This window comes from Perna viridis, chromosome 5 (assembly GCF_037379345.1).
Source record: "Perna viridis isolate PV_CMFRI_1.1 ecotype Kerala chromosome 5, ASM3737934v1, whole genome shotgun sequence".
NCBI classification, from domain to species: Eukaryota; Metazoa; Mollusca; class Bivalvia; order Mytilida; family Mytilidae; genus Perna; species Perna viridis.
The window spans coordinates 37,455,640-37,476,900 of NC_142449.1; the positions used below are offsets into that span (position 1 = coordinate 37,455,640).

Here is a 21,261-nt window from a genome sequence, read left to right on the forward strand (position 1 = left end):
ACCCACTGTATCGTTACCTCCTTTTGACATCGGAAACCAGGAGATGAGAAATCAAAATGAAACTTTGCATAGACGATGGCAAACATGTAAGAATTTCGATAATGCATTTTGGGGAATCGTGTGAATTTATTTTTTTTTTGGTTTGGTGTTATTGCTTTTTACAATGATCAATCTATTTGGCTATTTTGGCCATGTGCATGTTATTATAATAGTGCTCCAGGGCCTTAAAAGTGCATTGCTAATGTTTCCTGCACCATGCACAAGTGGGGGAATTATATCACAGCGGCTTGCTCCCACTCTAAGATATGCAGCCCGACTAGTATATAATAAGAAGAAGTATTTGGTGGTGATACCTGTGTTTACACTCCTTGAAACGTTCACGTTTCCCATTTTAGCGTTCGTGCATCGTTTATCGTGCGTTTACACATTGTTTTGCTTTCGTTTAAATGCACCAGAAAAGCGTTCGTGAAAACGCACGCTAGTTGCATTAGTTTTAACGCAAAATAGAAGCGTCTGTTTAAACGCACTATAGACACATTCACATAAGTGCCCAGAAACTACGCGCTTTTACATAACACATAGGTGTCTATGGAATAACTTGTAGCGATTAAGCTATAAAGCTTGTCAATTGAGAAATGTAGCTAGTTGAGAGGAACATGTATCTAAAGATATGATTTATTTCGATAACTGTGGCTTAAGTTAGAATGATTTAACAGGCAGTTTGACAGTTTCGACCTGGGGTCGATAAATTGAATTTCGACCTGAAAATTAAAATTTGGAATGGCCAACTTGTAGTTTGTTGTTCAATTATGCACTATGTTGTGGGTTTGTGTTCATTAATCTAGGTGTTCCATGTAAACCGATATCGAACCTGTTGTTACGACGCATTATAAATTTTGGTGTGGTTGTGTGTGTGTTTTAAATGTTTTCCGCCATTAGAATGGTGAATTTTAAAATAAAAACAAAGAGCTCAGTATTATCTATTTATAACAATAAGCTTATGTTAAGATAGTTACGTTTGCATTTGATTCCTGTACTTTCCTTTTATCCCATATTCTTGCAACATATGAGGCGTAAAAACTCAAACGATCGATATAAATTGATTCAGTACATGAGTACTTTGATTATATATTCACGTTGCCTGTTAAAAGGTATGCCTAGGTGTCAGTCCATTGCCACTTGAGGTAGATTCTGTTAGGTAATTCATGTAGTTTACCTTATTTTGTAGAAGCAATGATATATAGTCAAATTATTTTTGTTCGTAAGTGGTCACAATTTGATACTAAAAAGTAAATATACATGTACATATAATAAATATATAAAAGTTTTCATATACCATGAGTGTATACCGTTTTTATTCCCATCTAGATAACAAAGACTTTATGTTACACAACCAACAGCTAGGGATGTCCTTTCCCATAATTTTACCTTCTTTCATTTTGCACTATGTATGTTATCTATGAAGGTTACTGTTTTGAATGTGTTGCTCGATGTCAGGTTTTGATAATATAACCGAATAATATCCATCAGAAAGAACATACTAAGTATAATTCTTTCAATTATAGGCTAATGTTTGTGATAGCCAGGAGACAGTATAGAGAAAAATATATTTTGCGTTAGTGAAAAATGAATTACACTTTTTCCTACAACACAACAAAAATACAAACTGATGCGTTATTGGCTGTAAACCATTTGACATTAAATGTCTCTATGTCTTTATCACACCGCTTCAAAAGCGCACCTGTAAAAATAACACAACTCAGTTGGAAAAGCTCTTGAATTATCCAGATTATTCAAGAAAAACGCAAATATCAAGGATATGTAATAATAATAATGTTAAGTTCGGTTTACTCTGCCTCTGTGGATGTGAATACTGGCTTCTCGGGAAAGATCTGAAACAAAAAGAAGTAGAGTTTCCTGTAACAGATGATCGAGGGCCATAATATCCGAAAATCTAACCGTACGACTTTATAGTAGATATCATTTCTAACTAGCCACGTTCAGGAGCTCGATCTTGTTTACTCCAGAAGCATCTGTGTTGTCTTATGGCTGCCATAATGTCTTCTTTCGATGTGATTCAGTGTTTATATCTAGCTTATTGTGATGTTTTTGTCAGTGTCCAGAAATTTTGTGATAAAATATTCGACATATCAAAATATTGTGAAAATGTTCTAATTTGTTATTTTGATGATAAAAAGCTGTTTTATATCTTTTATATCTTTTCCGCATGAATTATGTCATTTTCACGTGTCAGAAAGAACAATAATAGTTGAAATATTTGCGTAAGAAAATCTCATGAAATGGCTTTGATTGAGATGCTCGACGGGGAAAATAATGGAAAAAATGATGAAATAGTTTTAAATTGGGAATATCAGACACTCCTTCAGTTTATCGTGGATTAAAATATATATCTACACTCTCGACAGTTTTTAACCGTCTCGAGTGTAAAAATATTTTAATCTGCTCGAAACAGAAAGAGTATCTTTATATCAATACTTACTGTTTGCAAACTTTGTTTGTTGTATCTGGTGCAATTAGCATAAACTTTTAAAAAAATCCCAGATTTTGTCTTTGCTTGCTGCTGCTTGTCTATCCTTGCTCTTCTATGCTGCCGTACACACTTTTTGACTGCTTTGACTGATTCTTTATAATGTGTTTGTTTGGACTATTTCTCATTTTTGTACATGAAAAGCTGTAGGAATTACCAGGGAGTGTATATTGGACCACAATTGATAACAGTGCTTTTTCAGCATTTTAGTTGGTTTTTTTTTTTTGTTTTTTTTTTACATTCCCAATGATGTTTAATGCTGTTCTCTTCCTTTAAACACGTTTCCGGTGTTTGGAACATGTAATTCAGTTCTAGAACGACGCCTTTTCTCGATAAATCATTTGGAGATCTCCTTGTGGCTTTGTGAATGTCTGGATGAGAATAAATGAAAATAGAGATAAAAAGGTTGTTCATGTTGCTAATTATATCAGCACGACATTCTCTTTTTTCATTCACATGAACAAGACATTAGCTAGATTTCTTCATAGTTAATGTTGTTATCGGTAATTTGTACAAAATTCATTGATGTGTACGTGCTGATAAAGTTTGATTTCTATCGGGTCAGTTTGAAATAGGCATGCGCCAATTTTCTGCCTAGGGATCTCCTTTTTTTGAAGGCCAGCAACGACCGGCAAATTTTTACTTGTAACCGTTACTGTAGGCAATATTGTAAACAAATACTACTGAAATGCAGTACATGTTCAGCAAATCTTTGCTGGACAAGTAAGCGACAATTACTATAGTTCTATGATTGTTATCATTTCTCAAGGAGTAAGTAGTTGTTTCTCAGATACTGATAATTCGTCCCGACCCTGTCAAATGGCATTCATTTGTTCTCAGCATCAAGATGTTACTATGTTACATTTCTTTGTCTGCTTGTACTGCTTGCTTGTCTGATACAAAGTGTGAACATTTCTAGCGCCAATGATCATGTACTAGTTTTGTAAGACCAAGGAAATAACTTCTCAATATACTGGCTTCCTTTTAGTTTTCACCACTCTAAATCGTTTTTTTTGGGTCATTTTTGACAAGATTGGTCTCCTCTGAGACTTGATAAATATTATTAGTACAGATTTTTTTAACTAACTTTTTTTACATGATGGGATCTTTCATCGAAAAGATATGAACTGATAGAAAGAGCAATCAAGGGAACCAAGGTTATAGCGGTAATCAAAAGAATGTAATCCAGGGACAAAGACCAGACATGGAAAACACACATACACAACAAAGAGTATAAAGTAACTAAAATCATACATACAAAGTAACAAAAGCAAATGAGCAACTCGGACTCCACTAAAAACTGGGAGCACGGACCAGGTGCACCGGTAGGGTAAGCGTCCTCTGTTTTTCTAGAAACACCCGCCGAGTTGCTCATAAAAAGTCAAGTCCGGGGTAGACAAACGCGGAAAGGAAAACTATGACCCGTTGAATAAATCAGTTTTCATGGTGCTGATGGATACACCATAACGATCAACGAGTTCATGATGACGACCATAAAACTTCTGTAGTGATGACTTCAATCTTGTAGCAACATAACCCTGTTCCAGAAGTCTATTTGTTAGAGTTCTAGCGCGATACAAAAAGTCTACGTAGTTTCGGCAAGCTCTGGCATAACGTATGAGTTGTGATATGAACATTCCATACGCAGGAGCCGAAGGGATGTTGCCACAGATGAAAGGAAAGCTGACAATTCTGAATGAAAAGCCATCACGTTTGTTGTAAAGTTTGGTCAATAGTTTTCCTTTACCATCGATTTCTAAGTGTAGGTCAAGATATGAGACTGACTTCACAGTGTCTGTAGTATCTTTTATCTCAAGTTCTTTTGGGTAGATGCGATGTATCAAATCCCCGGAATTAGGATTGTTTAAAGATAGCACGTCATCTATATAGCGGAAACTGAGATTGAAGGATCTAGCCAAACAATATTCTTTCTTTCCGATCAGATCAGCTATAAAGTCAGCCTCATAAGAGTGAAGGAATAGGTCAGCTAGTAAAGGAGCACAATTTGTTCCCATTGGAATGCCGACCGTTTGTTGAAAAACACGTCCACCACACTGGACAAATATGTTGTCGATTAAAAATTCCAGCATTTTGTAAACATCTTCCTCTGTATATTTGGAAGATGATTTGGAATTATTTCTTACAAAGTATGAGGAATCTCTACCAAGAACTATATATTTGTATCTAGGTGTACCATCTTTTTTGGAAAAACAACGATGTATAATGTTTTAAAGTCGGGATTTTAACTGAGTATGGGGAATAGAGGTATACAGTGTTGAAAAATCATAGATTTTAATGCTATTATATTCAGATAATAGTCTTGAACTGATTGTCTCCAAAAGATCTTTTGAATTTTTCAGGATCCACATTGAATTAATACCACTATGGGAGTAACAAGTGTTGTGGTAAGTCGTAGGTTTTAATTGCGACAAATTATGACATACAAGATGAGACAAAGACTGACATGGTTGTCTTTCTTTGACTGTATTGGGTTAATTTTACAACTTAGATAATGCGCATGCACAGCCTGACCTCCTAGATTTTGACCGATAATAACTCGAAAATTACAAGGATGGTTTGATTACGTTTAATGCAGCTGCGAACAAGTATATGCAAAAAATACGAAGTATAACATACTCGTTACAAATAATCGTGTTTTATGAATGACCAGTTTTCTGTAAGTGTAAAAAGTTTAAGAAGAGTCACCGTAGCATTATACGCACACGCGTTTGTTAGAGAGGGAGTACTTATTTTATTTATTTTTTTATACGAAACAAACGCATGTGCTTATACGTGCATATACACCACAGAGGCTTGGTCCCATTTTTAAATTTGCAGCCCCACTAGTATTAAAACACTAAAACAGTAAAAGGTTAATCCAAGATTAAGGGGTGCCTCTTTTTAACTCATTTTTTTTTCAAATAAATTCAAATATATTACTTGGCAGATAATGTATCTAATAAACACGAGTATCACCATATGTATATATTTGATGGCGATACTTCTAATCAAACTGTGGAAACTAATGGGACTTTGATATTGCTAGACAAACTAGTTTGTTTGAAGTGGTCTTGGGAGGCTAGTTAATAATTTGTTTGGTCGCTTCAGTCAGGAACACCTTGATTATCTGGACTATTTAAAAATGCTTTGTTGTATACATTCATGTAAACTTGCATTGGTACTTGGGGTAGTGTGCTCACCTCATGTGCTGGAAGTTGTGGGTTAAATCCATAGCTGAGTCATACCAAAGACAATGAAATTAGTCGTCACATGCTCTCCCCAAACAGGGCTTATATATTAGTATTACATTGCCCCTGCCCCTTACCTTATGTATACCTACTCATAAAATTTGGCCCTACCTGAAATCATTTTATTGCCTTTCTCTGACAAGATCTATAAAAAATTTCAAAGCAATATTTTTTACTTCTTTGATCATATGAACTTTGGGGAACATGTTTTTCCCTGCCTACCTTCCTACCTACCCAAAGCCAGAACTAGGATCCGTTAAGGGGAAACAAACATTTAAGTATTGCCAGTATAAAAATGTTGGACATCTTTGAAAGCACCTATATGTAGCATATACCTTTTTTTGCAGAGTTTGATCAAAGGTATATCTGTACAGTGATATTGTGCTTTGATGGCCTCAAGACCTTGTATCAATTTTAGTGGCACTGTTTTTCTTTGGGGAATAATGGCCTTTGATATGTAAAATTTCACTAAAACTGCCTTGTTAGTGCTATTATACCTTTTACATATTTTAAACAGGGATTTAAGGATCTTTCTTGAATGATGTGTTTTGGTGTGATCATCTAGACCTTTCTTGAATGATGTTTTGGTGTGACCATCTAGACTTTTTTTGAATGATTTGTTTTGGTGTGACCATCTAGATCTTTCTTTAAGGATATGTTTGAGTGTGATCATCTAGACCTTTGTTGAATGATGTGTTTTGGTGTGATCATCTAGACCTTTCTTTAAGGATGTGTTTGAGTGTGATCATCTAGACCTTTGTTGAATGATGTGTTTTGGTGTGATCATCTAGACCTTTCTTGAATGATGTGTTTTAGTGTGATCATCAAGACATTGTTCCAGTTTTAGTGCAATACTGTAGTACTTATTTAGATGATGTGCCAAGAAGTACTGATCTTAGACCTACATGTAGTTCAAGATTTTGTGTTGTTTCATTTTTTATTAATGATTATAAACACAGAATTGGGTTGATAGTTAAACAAGATAATTTTTCACTTCTTTTGTAGTTAATTCTTTCCTTATATACAAAAAAGAACAAAGGACTAGACCCATATTTCCTCAGATGAAGTCTTGCCTGATAATTGGTGCATCAAGAGGAATAGGTAGACAACTATCACTAACATTTGCATCCAATGGCTATAAAGTAGGTGTAGCTGCTAAAACTATTGAGAGTACATCAAAGCTCCCCGGCTCAGTTAATACAGTTGCAAACGAGATCAACAATTTAGAGGCAACTGCAATACCTATACAGTGTGATGTTAGAAATGACAAAGATATTGCCTTAGCAATTGACACATGTATAGAAAGGTATTTTAAACAAAAAGGCCATTGTTTTGATATTTTCATGAAAAACCCAGGGCATGAGGTAGAAAAAAACTCAGCAAGAGAGTATTTTTTTCAAATTTGTATATGGTAAAATGATGGACAGGAAGGTTGAACTTCATGAAAATAGAAATTAAAAAAAAACCTTAAAAATTCAGCCGATGTGTGCTATACAAATTGTGCATGTATGACTGTAGTGAATGTACTCTGTGTTATTTGATTTTTTGCAGTACTAGGTCATTTTAGTTTGGTCCAAATATAAGAATGAGACATAATAATAGCATTGTTGGCAGGGTTGAATCTCATGACATAAAATTCCATATTGTTAAATGTCTCTTAGTCTTATAATTCAGGTTTTTAATTACCTTTGTTAAGAAGAAAATTTTTACCATTAAGTTAAAATTAGGACAAGCTTGTGTACTTTAATGTAATAGTGACTTAATCATATATTAATATACAGTACTTACATGAATATGATGCTTACAAGGACCCTTATGGGTGGATCAAATGCATTTCTTAAAATTTCTTTAAAACATCACTGTTAGTCTTGTAGATTTAATGAAGAATTTACAATAATAAAAATTTTGTCTATTGAAAAAAAAACATAGATTTTCCATGTGCATATTGTTTATTGTGCAAAGTGCAATAAACAAAATATGCACATGGAAAATTTATCTTATTTTTCAATAGACAAAATTTTTATCACAGTCAATTCTTATAAATTAATTTTAAAACATTTTTATCTTTAAACATGATAAAAGTAGCTCTAAACTTAACTAAATAGGGGCGTGTCAATATTTTGTTTATCCATTGAGATATAACAAAATTATTTTAACCAATCAGATTACAGTATTTATCTCATATTAATTTATTTTATTATGCAACCATCATCTTCATATACAAATACATAGTGCAAAATGCAGCTGTGCTCTATTTGTTCATGTACAATGTCACCTGTATTTTGGTCCACACCAATAATAATTAATGTACATGTAATTGTGAAGCTGGGATTCCCAATGCATTGGTGTAACAAAATTGAAATAAATATGGAAGGGGATGTGGGGGGCAAAAGAAATGAATTGCAATTAAACAAATTCAACCTATAATTGTAAACTTAAAAACAATTTTTTTTGCTTCTTCACTGCAAGTAAGAAAAATAATGGGGCATTGTAGAAATAAACAGCTTGTATGTGTACTTGGCACAGAATGTGGAATAGACTCGACGAAGCATCACTTTTTCACCAATCTGTAAGCCTCACACACATACAGGCTGTAATATCCTTATACTGTATATGAATATTTGCTTTTTTTGGAGGATTTTAGGATATTTCATTAGTGCAAAAATTCTACTCTAATACATGTATAGACAGAAAGATTACATACATGTATTAAACAGCATTCAATGTGCCATTGTTTTTTTCAGGTTTGGAGGGCTAGATGCTGTTGTATACAATGCAGGTGCCATATTACATGAAAAAGTTGTGAACACACCACTAAAGCGTTATGACTTGATGCATAATGTAAATATTCGTGGTGCTTACTGTATGGTACAACAAATTCTACCTCACTTTCTTCAGAAAAAGAGTGGGAAAATTATTCTAGTTTCGCCACCAATATACAACAGGTACAAAATCCTTTTGATATTTGTGCAATTTTGCATTGGTTCATTTGCAAGGTATAGGCTAGGTTTATGTGAGGTTATGTCATCACTTTCTATCTGCCATTGTCTGATGTCATCTTGTTGTCACTAAAAAAAATCTAAATTTGCATGGTAGTCAGCATTTTTTATTACTTTGATAATTGTGTCAATAATGCTGATTATGCAACTAACATGTCTCCAATGTCTATTTATAGAAAATAGGGCTACCTGTAAATTACTTATTTCAAGCTACATCTGAAAGACTATGAGAGTTATAAAGACAATTTTCTATTTTGCCCAGAAGAGCTTTACATGTATCTCCATAGAGACCAAGAAATAAGACAACTCTTTAAATTGTTACAGTTATTCCCCTCTAAAGGTGAAAAATGATTGTTTTACATTTCTAAGCCAATATCTTGAATGTTATAATAGATAGAAAGAAACTTTCAATGGATGTAATAATCTCTATGGTACGACCCTAATACAAAACAAAGAAATTTTAGATGACTCCTTATTTTAGTTCATGCCCTTGAAATGGCAAAGCAATGATGTTTTTGCAATTTTTTTTCCTTTAAACTTTCAGTTGATGAAATGATCATTGTGAACATTGTCACACTTTAAGAGCAAAATTTTGCTAATTCTGCAGTTTTGGCTTCAGATCTATATAAAAACATTAAAAACTGTCTTTAAATTGTTGATATAATCTTTATAACTCTACACAAGATTCATTTAATTTGTGGTAAGAAATTACTCTTTTTAGGAATAGTCATCCTGGAAAGGTGAAAAATAAAAATTTTATATTTTAAGAACTTTTTCGAAAAGATTTGATTGCTATAACATATATATTTTCATTCCTGACATCAAATATTAATGCGGCAAATAACCGAGTTTCTGGTGAGCTTTTCAGGTCATCTAGAGCCTCTAGTTTGTATTATCCATTACATGCATTATACAAGTAGTCATATGTACTCATATTTGTACTTATTATCTCTTGTGATTTACTTTTTATCATAAAGACCAGATAAAATACCAGTAATAGATATAAGGACAGTTGACATGATCAAAAACTATGCATTTATCTACTACTTTTTGGACCAAATTTGTCACCATCTTGATGTTTTTTTTTTTTCAGGTTTTTTAGAGGCAAAACTGCCTATGCTATAACTAAGGTTGGGATGACAGTACTGGTTCATGGATTAGCCAATGAGCTTAGAGGAACAGGTATGTGTAGATCATTTTTGGCTGTTTTGTTATGATAATATGTCCTATGGAAGATGTTTCCAGTCCTATCCACATTATCATATTTCCCTATAGTATATGTGAAAGAGTAATCAAGGGAACCAAGGTTATAGCGGTTATCAAAAGAATGTAATCCAGGGACAAAGACCAGACATGGAAAACACACATACACAACAAAGAACATAGAGTAACTAAAATCATACATACAAAGTAACAAAAGCAAATGAGAAACTCAGACTCCACTAAAAACTGGGAGTATGAACCTGGTGCACCGGTAGGGTAAGTGTCCTCGGCTTTTCTAGAAACACCCGCCGAGTTGCTCATAAAAAGTTCAGGGTAGACGAAAGAGGAAAGGAAAACTATGACATGTGTTGAACAGATCAGTTTTCATGGCACAGATGGATACACTGTGATGATCCACAAGTTCATGTGAGTTATTGTTAAAAGGGTTCAGAGTATAAGAAATTGTTTTTAATTTTTAAACCTATTTATATATGCAATGTACAAAGTTTTACTAAGAAGTGTGCTTAAAATAGTACCTGCAAATTAATTTTTTTACACTGGGATAAATGTAATATTTTTATAACTGCAAAATAATTACCAGCTAGTAGGTTCATTTGACAGAATCTATTGAAAAATAACAACCAGGAAAATACACTTATTTTACTGTGTAGTATAAGTTGAATATATTAACAAATTCTTCTTCATATCTGAACCATTTAAATTGGATTTGATATGATTATTGAGTACTTATAAAAAAAAAACTTATAAAAAAAAAACCAACAGTACACAATGAATAAGAAAAAGGAACAAAACAAATCAAGTAGCAGAACATTTTAAAATTATGTGAAATACACAATTCAATGACTAACAACCTGTATAATGTTCTCAATTCAATGACTGACACCCTGTATAACATTCACAATTCAATGATTGACTCCCTGAGTTTATTTATATGATATATTTACAATCATGTATGCAATGCAGACAATATTAAAAAAAAATTAAAATTGTCATTTATACAGGTATATACCAATGTTACATTATAATGGAGACAACTGTCTTTAAAAGTATATTTTTTTGTCATTTTGCCAGATTTTATTGATACTTATTCTCCTGACACAAAATTAGTAAACTGGGACTGATATCACTGAAACATCTAATACCTTACAAATATCTCTTAGATGCAGTGTTGTTTGAAATTTGTAACTTTATAAAACTGTATATCCTAACACTGAATTCATTGAATTGTTAAAGGTGTATCAGTCTCGTCATTGTGGCCAGCTACTGCAATAAAGAGTTTTGTAACAGAGAAATGGCATGTACCAGATAAACATATGAGAACAGCAGACATTTTTGGTGATGCTGTACTCACAGTAACAAATGAAACTACAGAAAAGTAAGCTGGTTTTAGTGTTATTTCTGATGATTGAACATTTAAGAATGGTATCACTAAAATTCACATGCTACAAAATCAGTGATAGATTCAAGGGAGGGGTTTTGGGGATCAAAAACTCTCTATTATTGGAAAAAAAATTGTTGATTTTGTGCAAAAGTTTGACAAAATAGAGAATTTACAACCTGGAACATACCCCACACCCAATTTCGTATAAATCTCCCTTAAAACTTGATCTGCCACTGCTTAATAAGTTACAAATGATAATATTAAAAATTCCTGTTTGAAATTTTACAATATCAAAGGTAAATAATAAAACAAACAAGAAATAATAGAAGGCATCCCACCCCTGAAATATCCAACAAAACCAAAAATAAACACAAATCACAAAACAAAAACTAAAACAAAACAAAAAATACAGGAAAAAAAAAACAATTTTTGGTTTTTAGACCTTTCTCATATACTTTTATAGATTCCTTTTTACAAGGTAAGAAAGCCCAAATCTTATCATTTTTGTTGGCTATAAACAAAATAATAAGCACTCTTACTTTGTTTGGTACAAGGAAAGTATCCCATCAGTACCACAAAATCACCCACTTTAGTACTGTATTTTTTAGAAGGATAATTAGGGCATAATGGGGTCATTGAATTTTCTAACTTAGTTGTAGGAGCAAAGAATTCAGCAGTAAATTGCCTTTGTTTCACAAATTTTATTTTGTCACTTGATTGTCTCTCTTTGCATTTTGCATTTTGACCTTGACTCGAGTCTGCCAGTGACTGGTACACTGTTAGTCTATACTACATGTATAACTTGCTCATCTAACTAACACAATATCTGGGTATAGTTTCATAAAAAAAATCTCAAATTGAGATTTTCCTCAAAGCCTTGATTTTTTCATCAAATCTTATATTTCAAGTGATATGATTGATCAAAATTTCAGTTGAGGAAGGGCTTGAAGAAAATCTCAATTTAAGATTTTTTTTTTAAACCAGGTCCTGATTTAGTTATAATCATGTTACAGGAAGGAAGACATTGATTTGTTTTTTGTTTTGTTTTGGATAGTTTTGTTAAATTTCATAACATGGTTTTATGAAAGACAAACACCTCACCTTCAAAGAAAATATTTTTAGTTATCAATACATTGTATTAACATACCTGAAATAGTCTATACATCATTTTTGCCAGATACAATGGACAAGCTCTGATAGACGAAGACTTGTTGCGTTCGATTGGTGAGACTGACTTATCAAAATACAGGTGTGACCCTGCGCATGAACCAGAACGAATGATGCCACGAAAGTTCCCATCATTATTAGTAGAAGAAGAAGATGAAGAAGCTTTCCCCAAGTTGTGATATAGATTTGAAGTAACATAATCTTTTGTTTTGGCCATCTGTAGATAAGACAGAACCTTAGTAAAGTGGCCAATGCTCATGGTTTGGAGCAACATGGCCATCTATATGATAACCTGACAATGCGTTTGGTCAATCTGGCTCTATCATTACAACATTTGTATTTGTTAGATTCAAGTGGTTTGTGCTGGTACATAGATTATTATATGAAATTATAATTATTTATATTAAATATTGTTATATAAAATATAAAGTATGTTACTTATGTGCCTTGTGCAGTCTACATGAGAGGCTCATGATGGAAAATAAGTGTGCTTTTTATCATGCTGTCATTGTTTGCGTATTTTTTCCTCGTCGTCATCCAGTTTCCAGAAAGTTACTTAATTATAAATGCATGGATCGTTTGAAAGAGTAATCAAGGGAACCAAGGTTATAGCGGTAATCAAAAGAATGTAATCCAGGGACAAAGACCCGACATGGAAAACAGACATACACAACAAAGAACATAAAGTAACTAAAATCATACATACAAAGTAACAAAAGCAAATGAGCAACTCAGACTCCACTATAAACTGGGAGCATGGACCAGGTGCACCGGTATGGTAAGCGTCCTCTGCTTTTCTAGAAACACCCGCCGAATACCATGAGTTGCGTACCATCAAAAAAAGGTTTGGTTTGTGGAAAACATATAGTTATCATATTATAATCAAGCGATAATCATATGTAAACTGAAACATAATTATCATATCCTCGATTCATATGATTATCATATAATACAAACAATACAGATTCTATGATTCTCATATGTAGCACATTTGGCTGTGTAGGAATATGGGACCAGAAACAAGCATGTTTAAGATGTCAGGACAATAACCTAACTATATATATATGGATCTTTTTAAAATTGTGCACAAAGACCCATACCACCACAGGGAGGTTGGGATTGATTTATGGGGTGAAATTGGGGACCAGAAACAAACATACTAATGATGTCGGGGTGGTAACTTGAGTGAAAAGGGAATGGATCTCTTTGGAATTATATCACAAAGTGATGCATTCCAAAACGAAGGTTTGGATTGGTTTTGGGTGATGTGACAGGAATAAAGAACTAGAAAAATGCCACATCGATTCTGGCCAAATTCTTATCCTGTGTCAAATATTTATTTGCAGTCAAAATTCAGAGGTGTATCAAACTTGAATGGTATGTTGATATCTGCCTAAACTGTTTAAGATTTGACCTCTGCGCTCATAATCTGTTGCACCTTGCAGAGTACTTTATTTTGCAGTTGAGACTGGGTTGTCAGATATCTGCAAGGCATAATCTCGGATTTTTGTAAGGTACTGGCTATTGGATTGTTTGGATGAGAAAGGGCTTGGAGTTTTTTTCAAGAAAAAAATTGGTATGGCTAGCATGTAGAGTGTGAAGTAAAGAAAAACCTGGCCCTTGGGAAAGCAATTCAAGAAAAATTTCTTTTAATTACCATATGAAAAAATATGGGCCTCTTACTTGTTAGATCTACACCAGGTGTTGTTTGTTTAACAATGCCTACAGACTTATCTACGAAATGAAAGTATATTTGCATGTACTTCAGCTTCCGTCACCGCCTTGAACCTTGTACAGAATGAAATTCGTGCTACTGTAGGTTACAGACCACCAATTCAACCAATGAGCATTTGGAACGTAAAAACGCAAAAATAGTCCTACGCAGAAATTACCCCAGTTCCTCATAGTGCTGTGAAAAAAGTTCTCATCTCATTTAAAAAATTTAAACAGTTTCTGAAAGGAAAAACATTTCTGTACATTTTATAGGTGGTTTTTGCTTCTTGTGATGTGAAGCCTAATCTCCATAATGATTTCTAAATATACCCCTATCTTGTGAAAACACTGGGATTTCCCATGCTATTTATGGACACTTCACTTCCGGTGACCAGTACTGCACTGCAAGTCTGCTAACCCCACATGCCATTCTGAGGATTGTGAGCTGACATATGTAGAATCATGCTGATATATAGTCCTCTGCAGGTTAAAGTTAATGTAAAGTCCAGAGAAGCCATTGAATATTGTGAAATTAGCATAGAAGCCTATGAGAAGTGGAATTAGTGGTTTCTAGCCTGTATCTGTTGAATTCACCTGTCCGATTAATCGGGTCTTGGTAACATTGAATTATTTTAATATTGTGTAGTTCTCAATAACTGCACCAACGGACACTTGTCTCCGAAATGGAAACAAATTAAAACTAATGGCAGCACTGAATTAAAGACATGTACTGTATGTTATAAATACCAGTAATAATCGTTAGTATCATTGTACTTGTATCGGGATTTTTCTTGTTGATTAATCTTTTTGAAATCTATTTGCATTACTTACTAAGCAGATCGTTCTTGACGAACTTGATGTTTTGACAACAACAAATCGTTTTAATCTGACAGTCTTATCATTTGCTAATTAATTTAATTATCGAGCATTTGAGGCGAATCGATCTTTAATCCTGTCAAATTTTTCATTTGGCACATCGAATGAAACACCTCGCGATAAAATTCGTATTATCGAGCTTTATCAGTTTAGAAGACTTTTTTTAATGAAAATAGTTCTTATTAGCTATGATAAAGACGGCATGCGCAACTCGCGTTTCTTTATGTTCAGTTCCGGAGCACTGCATCCAGTCATCTGTATGTGGATAATGAACAATTAGATGCCAGTTTAGTCTAATTCCTGTGAATTTTGCAGACTAACACCTGCATTATAGACCACCAAGAAGTGTTATCATTTTTTGTTCAAACCTCAACCACACACTTTCAAATCTAATGATGGCACATGCCATTTGTACACTTGCATTCTAATCGTGATTATTTCTGATCATTTTATCCGTAAATGACTACATTGAGTAGTGTCAGCTAGCGTTTTGACACTTCACGTTTGTTCGGGAGCAACATGTTTTTCGAAATTTGAACACCATACTGTCGAACACAGTTAACGATTTTTGTTAACGCACGCGCGTACAAATCTCAGTTTCCTTGCAACAGGGACATAAACGAAAGGAATCAAACACAATAAAATTAAATTAAATGAACAAGAAAACATTCGATATACGTACAGTGTATATACACTATGTTAATGTTCAATGTTTCACGCTCCATTATTAAGTAATTAGAATTTTCCTTTTTAGCTCAGATCACCTGGCCGAAGACCAAGTGAGCTATTACCATCACTTGGCGTCGTCGTCATCGTCGTTAGGAGTTTTTCAAAACTCTTGTCCTCTGACACTACTTGACCAATTGAAACCAAACTTGGTATAAATGTTCCTTAGGGTATCCTGCATAGAACTGATGTTGGATTTTTTTATCCGTCGAAAAACATGACCGCCGTTACTAATATAAGAACATAGGATCAGACAGTAGTTTTCCGCATAAATCTCCAAAAGCGTTAGGGTTAACCAAATTCTGTCGGAGGAAAAGTGTTCAGCATGATGAGATCTATCTGTGGGCAAATTTTCATTTTAATCTGTTAGGCCATGTAGGAGTTATTGCCCTTTTTCGACATTTTTTGCTGTTTTTAATGTTATTTCTTTCAAAAATCTTCTCCTTTGAAACTACTTGACCAATTGGAACCAAACTTGGTATGAATGTTCCTTTAGATATCCTACCAAGAACTGATTTGGGGATTTTTGGTCCGTTGAAAAGCATGGGCACCATTATTAAAAATAAAACAAAGGGGTCAGACAGTAGTTTTTCGCATATATCTCCAAAACCGTTAGGCTTAGCAAAATTATTTCTATTGCTGAAATTACCCTTATTATAAGGCCTTCAAAAGTCTTCAGGGATAAAAGTTGTCAGGCGACTCCTTGTAAGATTTATTATCATTGAAATATGAAAATAACGGTTTTTTTTTTTTTTTTTACAGTTTTCAGCCAATATCTTGAAAACTATAATAGATGGAAAGAAACTGTAAATCGCTAGCACTTTATTTTGGATGGTGGCCATCTACAATAATCCAAAGTATGCATTCAATCAGATTAGATCGTTTTATATATCGATTAAGTTTCGTGGAAATATCTGAAGTCATTTTTTCTATTAAAGAAAAAACATCTGAAAAATCACAAAAAATTGCGAAATTTTTTTGTGTTTTTTTGTTACCATGACAACACAAAAAATATCGATTCAATTGTTTTTGCATACTATAGTAGAGCTTATCAAACTCTACCACCACACCAATTTTCAAGTTCCTGGCCACCTAGATTTTCGAGATATCGCAATGTCCTATATTATGACCTATCCCTCTTTTCCTCAAAGCGCCCCTCCTTTCAATTTTTTCAGTGTTTTGCACATCTATGGGGTAAGGCCAAACTTCTGAGAAAGTTTCGTTCCAGTCACTCCATTAGTTTCTGATAAAACATGAGGACAAGTTCATCATTAAAAAAAAACGTACAAAAACAATAAGTCCCCGACATTTCGTGTTCGAAAACTTAACCAGGTGAGCGATTCAGGTTCCTAGGAGCCTCTTGTTTGAGTTCATTTCATATTAGTTTATTATATTTAAGAAAGCAGGTTGAGAATGAACATTAGGAAAAAACCTGCCTGGGTGTGATGTCAGAAGAAAATATATACTTATAATGATAAAGATCGTTGACAACGATTGTACGTCGTTGATTGTCAAGTTATAAGACTATGCAGAACTATTTCTTTCCGCGGATCAATATATCCAACATTAAATAGTTATCGCTTGATCTAACGGAGACAAGTGGAATTATCGTCACAACAGTAAGTGATGAAGCGTCGAGATATGTGTGAAAAGGGGATCAATTGTCAACGACAAGAATAAATTTCTTCCTGGTTCCAATTTAACAAAGTATGGAAATGGTACTATGGTAATCCACCGGAGAGTCGTCTATTGCACTTGATACCTTAACAATCTGATTTTGGGACCGATAACTGTCTTGGTGTGATTAAGATTCGGAATACTGATTCCTGTTATCAAATAATTGGCAGAGAATAACGGCCAATATTTGACACTACAAATTAGACGCTAGGTTTCCATATGATACTCTTTTACGACCAGGATTTAGTCTGTGTCAGTGTTTAATATTCTCCTACCACAACTCATCTTGGTCGAGATCTTTGCGTGATTGATTTTTTTTTCATAAAATTGACCAGTTAGTATTTATTCAGGACCTTCATGCGTTACATCAGCCCAATCTAAGTGAGAAAAAATGCCTTGATTTTGTGTTACATATTTCAAGTATATCCCTATCAGACCTGTAATTGATCTATGCTACTACATTGCTGTTCCAACAGGGAAGGTTTAGAGTTCGGAGTAATCTCGTTAGCAGGTTACATTAATGTAAAAAATATTGAACCCACGCTTAACTTAGTTATTTAAGGGATAGTAGCTGCAATAATTTTTCAATATATTTTAGAGTGGTTTTCCTCTTATACTTTACAATGTATCATCATTGTTTTGCATCCACTGAAAAAAAAAAAAAAAAAAAAAAAAAAAAAAAAAACTGTATTATGTAGAGCAGCAAACATGTATATTTATAAGCTCAATACAAATGGTTAATAGATTATTTTTTCACGTACTGTTCCGCATTTGACCCAATTGCACTTTTGAGTAAGTTAGATGGTTAACATTGTCTTATTGTCTTTACAGCAATAGTGATATCATACAGCACAGATGTGCAACTGTGTTAAATGTAAAAATGGACGAGCGACTTATCAATACCATTTATAATAAAAACACGGAGCACATCGTAATCAAATAATAATGCATACAGAATATTCTTTGATCATGATAGAAAGTGCAATAATTATTCATGGGTCAAAAAATCGTTATGTACATTTTTAAATATGGTATGTTACCTTCTTTGATTTTTTGTTCATTTGTAAATGTGGTAAGCGACACGGGACGGTGGTTGTAAAGTGAATTAAATGAAATGATTTTATAATTAAATCCTGCATTATTTGTACCAAAGTATGCTTAAACGTGCCGTTTGTTACTGTATTTTTTGTTTTTTGTTCAGATTGAAACGTAACGTAACTACAGCAATCATCTTTTGTTTTGTATTTTTAATACATTAAAATAAAATTTATGTGAAAAGCTAGAAGTTGTAATCACTTCAGACTAGTGATTGGTCTCCTCTGGACGAAAAGAAAATTTAAAATGATAGTATGGATGGCTTTGGCAGGTTTAGATGTTTCGGTTGTGACAGAATCAAATGTAATAAACAAATATCTAGATGGACAATTATATTAAGAAAAAGACAGTACTCATCGGCCACTAACAGTTTAACCAAAGTTATTGTATACATTAAAGTTCTGAATGAAATTTTTATTGAATATGGATACAAATACAATGAATAGTTCAAAATATTTATATTGATATAACCGTCCTTAATGCAATGAAAATGTTTGTACATTTATTTTTTTTCATCATTATATCACATCTTAAACACAAGAAAATATTATTTATATCACAACTTTAACCATGTCCTATTAATCATCCATGTATCTAAGTATATGTCATATCTTTATATCTGTGGAATTCTTTAACTTTGTCATAATTTTACTTAATGTTGTTAATACATCATATAGATGTAATATATAGCTCTTCTACAACACCTGTGTGGCGAATTTGTACAGTATCGGATGGAAAAAGCTTGTGAAAAAAAATAACCCTACTCTTTGTAGTTACAACGGCTTCCGTTTTCTCAAGGGTTTTTGTAAGAGTTGTGAATAAACAGTTATCGGCGAGAGAAACTCAACCTTTTAATCAAACTAGATTTCCTCACGCAAAAACCAAATCAAAGGTTTCATTTTTATAACACGTAGGTTATAAGGTGGTTGATTGTTCTAATGGTTACATACAAAACTAAAGACCACCCAATATAGTTTTGGATCGTGTTCATATTGTTCATGCTGCCAATAGTTAACACCCACCTTGATAAGTTGGCCTTTTTATTCTTTAATGCTAGCCGGTACTTTTACTGAAGATATTTGACATTTAAGTATAAAGGAGATACTTTGATATTACTTGCAGTGCCTTTTGGTAATACTGAAATGCTTAGTTATTAATCACAACACAAGTACATCCATTCGGTTCGCTTTATGATTCGACTAAAAATAATCACAATTCTCCAAGACCATGAAAACTTTTTTCTCCTTTCAAAATACACTGAAATGAAATAATTAAATGCTGATAAAAACAACACATTTTCCATTACTCCTACAACAAAGTTTTCAACTAATATATTTTCTTTATTATACTCGGCGTCACATAAATAACATACTGTTAAAATTTGAATAAAATTTTTTTCTACCACTTTATTGACACCTACCGTCGTTTAAATTGTCTTAAATGACTTGCTCATTCGTTTAGCCAAACGGCTTCTCCCTAAACAAGTCGCTTATTAGCTTAAATCATGCGTAACAAATCCTTACGGGAAAATCCCATACTAATATCCGCTATGTTGGTTTCTACGGGACGATTTGTTTACAAACGAAGTTCGTAAGTTCCCGTCGAACTCCGGTGACAATCGTCTGCTTGATCAACTTCTCGGTATTGTACGTTGTTCGCGTAAAATAAATCCGAGATATCCGAAATAACGCCGAAATGCATTCTGGGTTCTTCGGCTTTTGGACAAACCATTTAAACGTAAACAACATCTCCTAGCAACCCGATCACTGTAAACATGGCCGACTTTTTACAATGTAAATATTGGCACCGAGAATTAAAATCTGACCGGAATTTAACGATTCAATGTGTAGGGAGAAGCCGTTTTGCTAAACGAATGAGCAATTTAAACGACGGTAGGTGTCAATAAAGTCGTAGAAAATATTTTTATTCAAATTTTAACAGTATGTTATTTATGTGACGCCGAGTATAGTAAGACTGGCCTGGTGAAAATGATGCACAGGTGAACAAAAGAGAACATATGCTTTTGTGTTATTTTCAGCTAGTACAGTGGTTTACTTCTTAAAAAAAGCGTTGACTTATAACCAACATGAGGTCAGATTATACTTTCGTCAGTTTTCCTATTTCGGAAGGCCATGAGCGACATGGCTGGCGTTGCCATGACGCAGACTCACTGGTATGGTACATGCTTCAATATTTTTTGTAGAAGCTGGATTATTTATTACCTTTAGTTTTATGTTTTTTTCGACTGCACAATTGAAGCTGAAATTAGGTTAAGTATATCTGTATCGTTCCACCGTAGGTTTTTTTGTCTATCCGTCACATCCGTCACGAGATACATACTTTGTGTTTTCAGTGCTTTCAAAATCATTCAAACTTAACTGATGTGCAATTCCTATTATGGAGACATTTTATATGTGTTTTCCTACATTCTTTCGCTATCATAATTATGTACGATAATTTGTAGACAAAATTGTAGTCTGCTTTACACTTGAATTTGTTTTAAACATTTTGAGAAATATTTTTGTGTTGATAAATTTATGATGTTGAGCCAGATCCAGACAAATAATAGTTTCTTTTGAAATGAAAAGATTTTCCAACTAAGACTAT

At 33.5% G+C, this 21,261-nt stretch overlaps 1 protein-coding gene across 1 annotated transcript; it reads left to right on the plus strand.

Annotated features, from left to right (window-relative positions):
* Positions 1–5,068: 5,068 nt before the first annotated feature.
* LOC148617327 (hydroxysteroid dehydrogenase-like protein 2) lies at positions 5,069–13,114 on the plus strand. Its single transcript, XM_088584959.1, has 6 exons — positions 5,069–5,225; positions 6,802–7,102; positions 8,541–8,741; positions 9,889–9,977; positions 11,253–11,394; positions 12,578–13,114. Exons 2-6 carry the CDS (start codon positions 6,858–6,860, stop codon positions 12,744–12,746), a joined length of 846 nt encoding a protein of 281 aa, XP_088441085.1. The 5' UTR covers positions 5,069–5,225; positions 6,802–6,857; the 3' UTR covers positions 12,747–13,114.
* Positions 13,115–21,261: the final 8,147 nt, after the last annotated feature.

Coding starts and splice junctions, on each gene's coding strand:
- LOC148617327 (XM_088584959.1), top strand. CDS start 6,858: ATGAAGTCTTGCCTGATAATTGGTGCATCAAGAGGAATAGGTAGACAA. Junction 8,742..9,888: donor TCGCCACCAATATACAACAG/GTACAAAATCCT, acceptor TTTTTTTTTCAG/GTTTTTTAGAGGCAAAACTG. Junction 11,395..12,577: donor ACAAATGAAACTACAGAAAA/GTAAGCTGGTTT, acceptor CATTTTTGCCAG/ATACAATGGACAAGCTCTGA.